This window comes from Lupinus angustifolius, chromosome LG01 (genome assembly GCF_001865875.1).
Source record: "Lupinus angustifolius cultivar Tanjil chromosome LG01, LupAngTanjil_v1.0, whole genome shotgun sequence".
In the NCBI taxonomy this organism is placed as follows: domain Eukaryota; kingdom Viridiplantae; phylum Streptophyta; class Magnoliopsida; order Fabales; family Fabaceae; genus Lupinus; species Lupinus angustifolius.
The window spans coordinates 16,537,906-16,548,915 of record NC_032009.1 but is presented as its reverse complement, the minus strand read 5'-3'; the positions used below and the strand labels follow the sequence as shown (position 1 = coordinate 16,548,915).

General features: G+C 33.8%; 1 protein-coding gene across 1 annotated transcript; it reads left to right on the top strand.

Moving 5' to 3' along the window:
- Positions 260 to 8,567, top strand: LOC109350224. Its single transcript, XM_019591409.1, has 5 exons — positions 260 to 1,030; positions 2,324 to 2,699; positions 6,043 to 6,161; positions 6,556 to 7,015; positions 7,597 to 8,567. Exons 1-5 carry the CDS (start codon positions 374 to 376, stop codon positions 8,148 to 8,150), a joined length of 2,166 nt encoding a protein of 721 aa, XP_019446954.1. The 5' UTR covers positions 260 to 373; the 3' UTR covers positions 8,151 to 8,567.

Below are 11,010 nucleotides of genomic sequence, written 5' to 3'. Positions count from 1 at the left end.
TACGTTGCAACATTGATCTTCCAACCTAAAATCAGGTCGCAACACAAACTATATATATTAGTAATTTTAAATATGATTTATCCCTCAAATATCAAAATTAACAAATAAGATTTAATCTGAAGTTATTTTGAGTTAATCATATAAAACCTTGTACTCATAATTTATATAAAAATAAATAAATAAACACATAAAACCTTTAATTGATTGCAATTAGTCAACTTTGAGATTTGTAGTCAATCGCTGAAGATAAGAATGAAGTTCCAAGAAACTTCCTTGTGCCATCACATTTCTGAGTCTAAAACCAGTTCATCCAAAGAGGATTTGCAATACTGAACATATTCTGCTTCTGTGCTTTGCACTTGTCCTTCAAGTTATGGCAGCATCTTTGGTAGGAGAAGCTGTTGTAGGAGCTGTGTTCGGAGAATTACTGAAGGCAGTTTTGGAATTAAAAGACAAGGCCATTATGTTCAAACAAACCTTGATCTATCTCCAATCCACTCTAGTGGCAATAGCTCCAGTCATCAAAGAGATAGAACAATACAACAACGACTTGGGTCGTCCAAAGGAAGAATTAGAGTCCTTCATCAGAGAAATGGAAGAGGGAACAAAGCTTATCCTGAAGTGTTCAAAAATTCACAGGTTAAATTATGTTGCAAGGATTCGTTACCAAGAACAATTGGTGGGTCTGGTGAATTCACTTGCGAAATTCTGCATTATTAATATGCAAGCTCAGACAGCTAGAGATCAGAAAGAAACCTTGCTTAAGGTTACAAGAATACTTAGCAAGGTTGATAAAATTCCCTTGCTTAACACAGAAGACACAACAATGGCTTCATCTTCTGAATTATCAGAGATCCTTGACTCCAGTGTAATGCACCCTAATGAAAATTCAATGGAGATCAATTCTGTTGAGGGAGCCATGGAACATAGTAACCAAGTAACAAGAAGTTCTACATCAGAGTTAACAGCAATACAGCCAGAAGTTGATTCTACAAAGCATGTAATGGAATTGGAACATGTCGCTGGTCAAGTAAGTCCATATATATTCTTGTGCGGTTTATCACTGATATTTATTTACTTTGAAGCTCAATTAATTAACTTTAATAAATGAGAATATTTGTCCATTAATGTATCATAAATTTTTCACTATGATTGTATCAATATGTTTTAAATGTTGTTTGTATAACTAAGGATATCTCCTCACCTAATTTACAAAGAACTAATCACTTTTATGGTGTGTGATTATCCCCTCCAAGAAGTGTTGCTCTAAGAAATCGAATATTTGACCTATCTAGAAGTCAATGAAGCCTTACAATATTAGACCAACAAGGGTATATGTAGTGTTATATATATTTATATGTATATAAATATAAATAAGGGTATTTTGAAAAGGTTCTTCGACGATCAAGTCAGTATAAGACTTGAGAGATAATGTCCGGGAGCAATAAATGAGAGTAAAGAGTAATAATGAAAAGTTATGAGTTAAGATATACTTCATGTTGGGGAACCCCTATTTATAGCGGTTGAGATGGATGACGTGGCTCTGAAGGGTATTGTTGGCATGGCAGACCATCCTGGTCTGATGGGGGCTGCTTTTCCCGTGTCAGGAGAAATTGGCAAGTCCGTATTCTGTGCCTAGTTGACTTATAGCCTATGGCAGGTCTGGTGGCCATATTACAGTTTGTCCTTGTTGTGTGGCAAGGGGTAGATGGAAACTGCAGGGTGTGGCAATGCATTGTTGGCAGCATATCGGACGGGAATGGTTCCCAACCCGACCTAGCATGTCTGGTCAACAGTGACGAGATTCTTAAACTCTTCAACTGACCATGCCCAAGTCTTGGTTGGATAAGGGGAGATGACCACCCGAACAATCTGGATGACCAGGGTGGAACAATGTGATTTGTGAGTTGGTGGTGCCTTCAAATCCATACTAACTGTATTGCTTTATTTTATTTGGGATCTTCACTGTTTTGGATATTAATAGTAACTTTATTTTCTTATAAAAAATTGAACTGTCTTAGAACTAATGTGTTTCATTTTTGAAAAATCAAATCCATGGAAAAGCAGCATGCTGAGAATGCAATACAAATAGATTCTCCAGAACTAGTCATGGAAACTATTAGCCCAATTACATATTTAATAAATAAACTAATTCCTAGTTCAATTTGTAATAATGGAGCTAATTATATTCAGTTCAGTTTTATTAGGTTAGTTAGCTAGTTATCTTAAATTTATGTACAAATACTTTAGTCTTGTATTTTTGGAAATCCAATTATCAATAAAATTCCATTACACTTTCTTCCTGATTAATTACATTTTTTAGGTACTGAATCATATATATGATGGAAAGAAGAATGAAAATGACAATGAACTTAAGAAGATGGTAATCAAGTCTTTCATGAATTTCTCAGCCACCACAGAAGATGATGATACATCTGTTTGGTCCATACAAGTCAATGCAAGTACTCATGGTGAAGATTATGAAGATGACAATATGGAAGAAATAGCTGAGAATGGTGAACTAGATTATATTGACATTAGTAGTTGCGATGAAGAAGAAGAAGGTGATGTTGAATATGGAGGATTGTTGCTTGATGAACTGTGTGAAAGGGGTAAACAACAGAGGGTAAAAGTGAACCTTAATCCTTCACCATGCATCAATCATGTATCCAATAGTGAGGATAATATTCCTCACTCAGGTATATCTTCTTCCCAAACTTATTAGATAATTGATACTCGAGGAACAGATCATGTGACAAACGATTCTTTAAACTTTATTACCTATTAAAATATTAAGCTTATTCTCATCAAATTGTCTAATGGATCTTCCCTGTATGCTAAGCATTTAGGAAATGTGATTTTAGATGATAAACTATCACTTACTAATGTCCTTTATATACCTACATTCACATATAATTTGATTTCCATACATAAACTTATTAGTTCCCTACACTACACCATTACCTTTAACAAATATTGTTCTGTCATCCAAGATACAATTATCTTGAAGATGATTGGACATGTTAAAGTTGGCAATTATCTCTAAATACTCAAAATATCCCAACACAAAAAAACCTACATCTCACAAAGTTAACTCTTACACTATACCTTCATTTGACCTTTGGTATTTTCATTTAGGACATCCTCTTCATGTCATGTACTTCATCACATATGCAAGTCATTTCCCTAAAGTGAAATTTGAACCAAATAAAGTGTGTGATTCTTGTCATTTTGCTATGCAAGCCAAACTATTTTTTTCCTAATAGTTTTTTTGTTATCACTAATCCTTTTAACTTGTAGACATGGATATTTGGGGACCAACCAGTATTGTCTTTATACATGGTCACAAATATTTCTTAACTATTATTGATGATTATACTACACACCTGGTTATTTCTTATGCTTTCTAAAGCTAATGCAAGAGAACTTGTTAAGGACTTTGTGACTTTAGTTTCTGTCCAATTTGATAAGAGAATTAAAATCATTAGAACAGATAATGGAGTAGAATTCCTAATGGCTAATTTTTATGCTAGTGTTGGAATCATCCATCAAACCTCATGTGTTGAAATTCCAGCAAAACTCTATAGTTGAGAGAAAGCATAGACACATCTTAAATATGACTAGATCTCTTTTGTTTTACTCACACTTGCCAAAGTCTTTATGGAACTATGATGTTAAGCATGTAGTTTACCCAATTAATAGACTCTTAACCCATATTCTTAACCTTAATTAAGTCCCCATCAGAAATCTTACTTGGCATCACTCGCTCATTCATGGACTTAAGGGTTTTTGGTAGCCTATTCTATGGAAGCACACTCACTCAAAATCCAATAAAGCTAGATGTGGGAGCTAGAAAGTGCATTTTTCTTGGATACAAATATGGCACTAAGGGCTATAATCTTTTTTATTTAGCATCTAGATAAATTTTGTACCTACAAATACTCAAATTTACGAGCATATCTTTTCTTACTCCACTCAAAATATCCCTATATAGAACGCACAATATGACATTCCTACACAAAACCCAACTGAGACATCTTTCCTCCCATATGACACTCCTTTCACCTTTCCAACATCTAATAAAACTCCTATACCTACTAACATTCCATTAACTGATAACCTACTAGACCATAATTTACCTCCACCACAAACATCTTCTCCATCCAACAATAACACACACCTAAACCTGAAAAGGTCTCAAAGATCACATGTCTTACCCACTTATCTCTAAGACTTCCACTACAATTTACTTACCTCCTCTTCAATTTTCAATCCTTCTAATATTAAGCATCCTTTAAATTATATATTATCTTACCAAGCCTAACCAACATATCTTCACTACACATTATCTATCACCGCACATATAGAGCCTAAGACTTTTAACCAAGCTATCAAGTCCAAAGAGTGGGTCCAAGCTATTCAAAATGAATTAGCAGCCTTAGAATAGAATAATACATGGACCCTTATATCCTTCCCTCAAGGAAAGCAAGCTATTGATTCTAAATTGCTCTATAAACTTAAATTCAATTCTGATTGTACAATTGAAAGACATAATAAGGCCAGACTTATGGCTAAAGGATACATCTAAATTGAAGGTTTGAACTATTTTGATATTTTTGCACCTGTTGTGAAGCTCACCACAATGAGACTTCTATTAGCACTTGCCTCATCTCATAATTGGCATATCCAATTAGATGCGAATAATGCTTTTTTGGATGGTGGTATAGAGGAAAAAGTCTACATGACACTTCCCCAAGGTGTTACTTGTTCTGTCCCTAACCAAGCATGTAAGTTGAATAAGTTTTTGAACGGATTAAAGCAAGACATTCATCAATGGTTTGCTAAGTTGTCCACTACTTTGATCTCTTTGGGATATCACCCGTCCCATCATGACAATTCTTTTTTCACTAAGCATGGAGATTCCAGCTTCATAGTTCTGGTCATCTATGTGGATGACGTGATACTGGTAGACAATGATATTGATGTAATTAAATTTGTAAAGACTCATCCTAATACAAAGTTCCAAATTAAGGACCTTGGGTCCCTTAGGTATTTTCTTAGCCTTGAAGTGGCTCGTTCACATAAAGGTATCACACTAAATCAAAGAAAATACGTCCTGGATCTACTTGCTGATATAGGGTTCCTATCCTCCAAACCTATGCATAACCCCATGGTTAAAGGTAATTCTTTACACGTTGATATCAGTCCTAAATTTTATGATCATTACTTATATAGACAACTGGTAGGTAGATTACTCCACCTAACCAACACACGACCTATTAATACTTATGTTGTTCAATAACTTAGCCAATTTATGGTTTCACCTACAACTGATTATTACAAGGTTTTGACAAGAATCCTTATATATCTTAAAGGCAGTCCTACTCAAGGATTATTCTACCTTAATCATTCCAGTATCCAAGTAAAGGGATTCAATGATTCTGATTGTGCAACATCTTCGGATACCAAACGATCTATTTCTAGTTTTTGTATATTTTTAGGAGATTCCCTAGTTCATTGGAAATCCAAAAAAAAAAGGCAGTCTCAAGATCTTCATCTATAGCCGAATATAGGACATTGACTTTTGCCTATTGCAAATAATTCAGATTTTCATGAGCATACAAAGTATATTGGCATTGATTGTCTTGTCACTCGAGATCGCCTTCGGAACAAACATTTCACTTGCTTCCTATATTTATAACTAAACAAGTTGATGATCTCTTCACAAAGGCATTGGAACCATCCACTTTTTCGTATTTGTTATCCAAGCTAGAATTTTATAATATCCCCTCTCCAGCTTAAGGGGGTATTACAGTTTAATTAATAAATTAACTGGTAATTCGGTTTCTAATAATAATGGGAGTTAATTATATTCAGTTTAGTTTTGTTAGATTAGTTAGCTAGTCATCTTCAAATTATGTATGAATACTTCAGCTTTGTATTTTTGGATTCAATTATCAATAAAATTTAATTACACTTTTTATTTATTTATGTTTTGTAAATCTAATATTACAAGAAGCTCATTTTCTGATATTGTGCCAGTGGATGTGAGTGATTCAGAATCCTTTTATTCGACGGTAACACGGCTCAGTAGGACAAATTCTTTTGAACAATTCATGAATGACACTTCTAGACTCATGCTCGAGCATGAGGAAAGCCAAGTAAGTTCATATATTGTTTTTAAATAAGTGAGGATTTTCATTTGTAAGCTATAACTAAATCTCATAAGATATTAGTATTCAGTATAAAAGCATTATATGTGTAAAGAGAATCATTTTTTGTGCTACAATGTATTGTGCGACTTTATAATGGTTGTTATATATATTATTTTTGATCTAATGTGTATGGGTATCCTTTCACTCAAATCTTGTTTAGTAAATTTGTAAAGTCCAAAACCCTTGACGCTTTGGACAAATGTAACGAATACTACCACAATTGTGGTTGTTATACAGTTTTAATGACTTCCAAAACCTTAACATTATTTTACAATGCTATATATGGTTTTTGCTTATTTTCTTGCCATACTCACAATTCCTTTTCCTGTTGTTTATACAGAACCAATCAGAAGTAGGGAATAATCAAGCAATGGAGCATTTGATGAGAGATAAACTCTATGCTAAGTTAGTTTCATGTATCCAACTACCTAAGATAATTAGAATTAGTAGTGGAGTTAAGAAGGCTGCCTCTAAACCATCCCATGAAATATTTGTTGCTTTCAAAGGTTGTCCTAATTTTGATCCTAGGAATATATTGGGAGCTTCGGTTGAAGTGTGTGAGAATATAAATTATGGAACAACTTATAAAGCAACCATGGAGGATGGGAAAATCATGCTTGTGAATAAGTTGAAAGATGTGATGCTAGAGAAAAAAGAACTTAAACAGTTAGTGGACTCTTCCCAAAGAATTCCTCAACACCCAAATGTTATGCCTCTTCTTGCTTACTACTATTCCGAGGGTTATATGCTACAAATTTATGACAACATGAATGGTAACAGCATTTCTAGTTTATTACACGGTAATTACATTTACTGTAATCTTAAATATTTCTCAGGTTCAAAGAGGTTTAAGGGGTTTGGATTGTCATAGCTTTCTTTTCTTATCATTCATGCAATAAGCATATGTCACGTTCATGATAATAGCTCATTTTTAACTTCATATTCTACCATATTGAACTACTTAAACTCATATGGGAGAGTTATATATGGACATGTAGTGAGTGTGATCAAGTTCAAACTCATACAAAAATGCACTTGAACCTTTGAAGATGCGTTTTCTCCTCCATCCCCAATAGGAAGAAAAATTGCTCATAAAAAATCTCATTTCATGTTTAGGTGGCAAAATTTTGTTATACAGATAAATATAGATAGTGTTGTGCATGTTGATTGCAAAACAGGCAATAAACATGATTTAGGTGAAAAGATTAGGAAAATTTTATAGATTAATATTTTATCAATAAATATAATTTATAATAAAATATTATATCGTTGTCCGATTTTCATATATATGACTATATCTGGTAGGACTAAGACTTGGTTCTCATTAATATATATTGTTTTACTATTTTGTTTTTACTTTACCTTGTGAACATGATATCAGGAACAACAGGCTCTGGAGGACGTCACCTAAGTTGGGATTCAAGACTGAAGATCTCACTTGGTGTTGCTAGGGGTATTGCACATATCCATTATAACTCTCCTAAGGGAAGGAAAATTGTCCATGGTAATATAACATCATCTAATGTGCTTGTTGGACGACATCTTCAAACTTGCATATTACATCCCCTCTTAACTCCTCTAGCCAATCTCTCCAAAAATAAAGGCTACCAAGCACCAGAGGTTATTGAAACCGGAAAAATCACCGGAAAATCAGATGTTTACAGCTTTGGTATTCTCCTTCTCGAGATGTTGACCGGAAAATCAGCACTCGAATATGGTAATCTTCCAGGATATGTAGAAGATGATAAGTGGGACAGACTCGACGGAATTCCATTTCATGGATTTTTTGATGCCACAATTGTCCGTGGCATGAGTGACAAGGGTTACTACTATATGATGACATTAGCAATGGATTGTGTGGAAAGGGTACCTACGAGTAGACCATTGATGGATGCAGTAGTTAGTCGTATTGAAGACATGATAACATCCAATTAATGCAATTGATGATGGCATATCTTGCAACTAGTTGTACTCCTTTATGACATTTGTACTTAACATCTACCTATGTCATCGCTCCAAAATTTAATCACAGCGCCAATAGAAGTTAGTAGTTTTAAATATAGTCATATCTAATATGCTGTGATTTTCTTTGGTATGGGTACAAGAATATAGTATGTACTATGTTATCCAATCAAATATTGATACCTTAAGGGTATAGTCAATAGGATTTCTATAGTCATCGATGTTTCTAGTGCTACTTCTTATAGGTTTGAATGACTTTACCATAGAAGAAATATCCTATGATAAAATTATTTCTTGTTTATTGTAACTCATTCATGTACGTGAATACATATCATCAATTACTCATTTTTCAATGTTCTTTCTTTAACTTCAGCTGTATGTGAAAATTTGGTTCGTTCCTTCTACAGAACCAATTCACAAAAGACAAATTGGTAATAAGAACCAATTTATAGATCCCTACCAAACTAAGAGAATTGTATTCGAATGGTTTTACACTTTTACCTATAAGTTAGACCACTAGTACACTACCAAGATAAAGAAGTGATTTTTACCTCTACGGCAAAAACATGGCCCCCTGAATTGAAAATTAAAACCAGCAAGCAATTTGACAACAGTACCTTAAGCTTATTTACTCCAATAATCAACAAAACAAGATAAAAGATATGAGCCGGTTTCCTGTACTCCTTTGCAGCACTAACATTACTTATGAACAAGAATATGATGTCCTAAATCATGTCTCACACTAATGACATTAAAGTAAAACATAAAAAAATAAATGTTTAAAACATAGTTTAAGACATAGTGTTTTCATTGATGCGGTTTATAGTTTAAGACATAGTGTTGAAAGGTCAAGAACATGATAAACTGAAAAGTTTAATATCTATACTTTGACAATGTAAATATTTATATACAGTCAATACATTATTTAACATTCATTTGTATTACTTTTGTTTAAGAATAAATGATAATTGAAAATAAAATGAATGATGCAGATACAATAACAATATAAAAAAACTCTTATATAACCGGTACTATATATTTTTCTCATATAAGAATCGAGAAGTTACCTAATTACGTGGAAAACTATAGAGAAAATAACAACAAAATTATATGAAAGAAAAGGAAATTATAAATTGGAAAACTATATAAATCAATAACATAAAGTTACGTTGTCTCTATACTCGGAAATTCAAGACTCGGTAAATCTACTTCACCTTGAAATATCATATACCTCGAGACTTGCACACATATATTGTGTCTATGTACCAAAAAATATTTATTGTGTACATACTAGTGCTCAACCCATTTATACACACATTTAACTAATTCAATTCTTGAATCATAGTCCAACCCCTAAACACAAGAGTCTTTATGGGAAAATTATATTATATTATATACATATATCAGAAATTTATAATAATTATCAATTAATGTTTCGGCGTAATATATTCAATGTAACTATATCAGCTATTTATTTGAAAATAAAAAAATTAGTGGTCTAATTGTGACAACTCATAGGATCCATAAAACTTTGATATGAGCTTGGTGAGTAGATACTCAAGTTAACTCATACGGGATAATAAGAATTTTATATATTAACGCATCAGGAATAGTTATGGTCTCCAAACATACCAAATCCCAAACCAGGTTTCACCTCTCCATATAAAAGACAAAATGAAATGTTCATTGAGGAATTCAGGATTTGGTTGAGTAAGATCATCATATCACCAATACTCTAAAGGTGTACAAAAAGAAAAGATATAAGAACATGTTGTGTTTATATTCATGTTCAATTGTATGAGAATCAAGATTCCTAGAGATTAGTAATTCACTGATGGTAAGGAAATTCTAACAACATATGATATTTCTTTTTCTTATGTCCCAAATATGGATTTTTCTTAAGGCTTTGTTTGAGAGTGTGATTTTGGAGAGGAAGGGAAGGGAAAGGATGACTTTAAAAAGTCTTCTCTTTGTTTAGGAGTTGGATGAAGGAGAGAGGAAGTTTTTGGAGGGTTTCTCAAACCCTCCATATGTATATTTTTATAGTTCCCCCAAATTGGGGTTTTTCTAGAGACAAAATGTTAGGGATGTTTGAAATATATTAGTATATGAAGTCCCACACTGCCTAGAATTAGAATAGAGTAGAATATCAATGTTATATATTGGACTCAAGTCCCTTGTTATAATGTGCACCAGATATAAGCACCTAATAGAAACACCCCATGGGTAGGTGGGTCCATGGGTGTGCTAGGGTTTGTAATCCTTATTCTCTAATTATATCTTGGTAGCCGCTCAATGCTCCCGGGGACGTAGGCACAATTGGCCGAACCCCGTTAACAAATTCTCTTATTTCTTCTCTTATATTTATTCTATGCCTTTATTTGATTGCTTGTGGCCAACGCTGCACAACGATCGCTTCCGCTGCACCAACAATTGGTATCAGAGCCAATTGGTAGATGGCTCTTAACCCAGACGTCGGATAATGGAGGGTGAAGGCGTGATGGCAAGACAAGGTGCATCAAAGGTAATGGCAAAGATAGAGTAGATGAGTTGAAGGAGAAGGAAACATGGCGGAATTGTGGTGTGTGCGTTGTATATGTTGATCCAGAATCCCAGAAATTCATGTACTGGATTAGGATCAAGGTGGAGATAGGGACTCATGTGTCAGAGATGTCATAGTGAAGGATGTTAATTGTTAGCAGATGCACAAAAGCACAGAGGCTCTAACTGACTTTGATGTAGGGTGTAACATGGGCATTGGCTTTGATGCAAGTTGTAACACGAGCATTGGTAGAGATGCAGGGGTGTAATATGGGCATTGGCTTGGATGCAA

Excerpts from the sequence above, each read along its gene's own strand:
- LOC109350224 (XM_019591409.1), top strand. The coding sequence starts at position 374 with ATGGCAGCATCTTTGGTAGGAGAAGCTGTTGTAGGAGCTGTGTTCGGA. Across the intron at positions 1,031-2,323 it reads TGGAACATGTCGCTGGTCAA|GTACTGAATCATATATATGA; the intron begins GTAAGTCCATAT and ends TACATTTTTTAG. Across the intron at positions 6,162-6,555 it reads TCGAGCATGAGGAAAGCCAA|AACCAATCAGAAGTAGGGAA; the intron begins GTAAGTTCATAT and ends TTGTTTATACAG.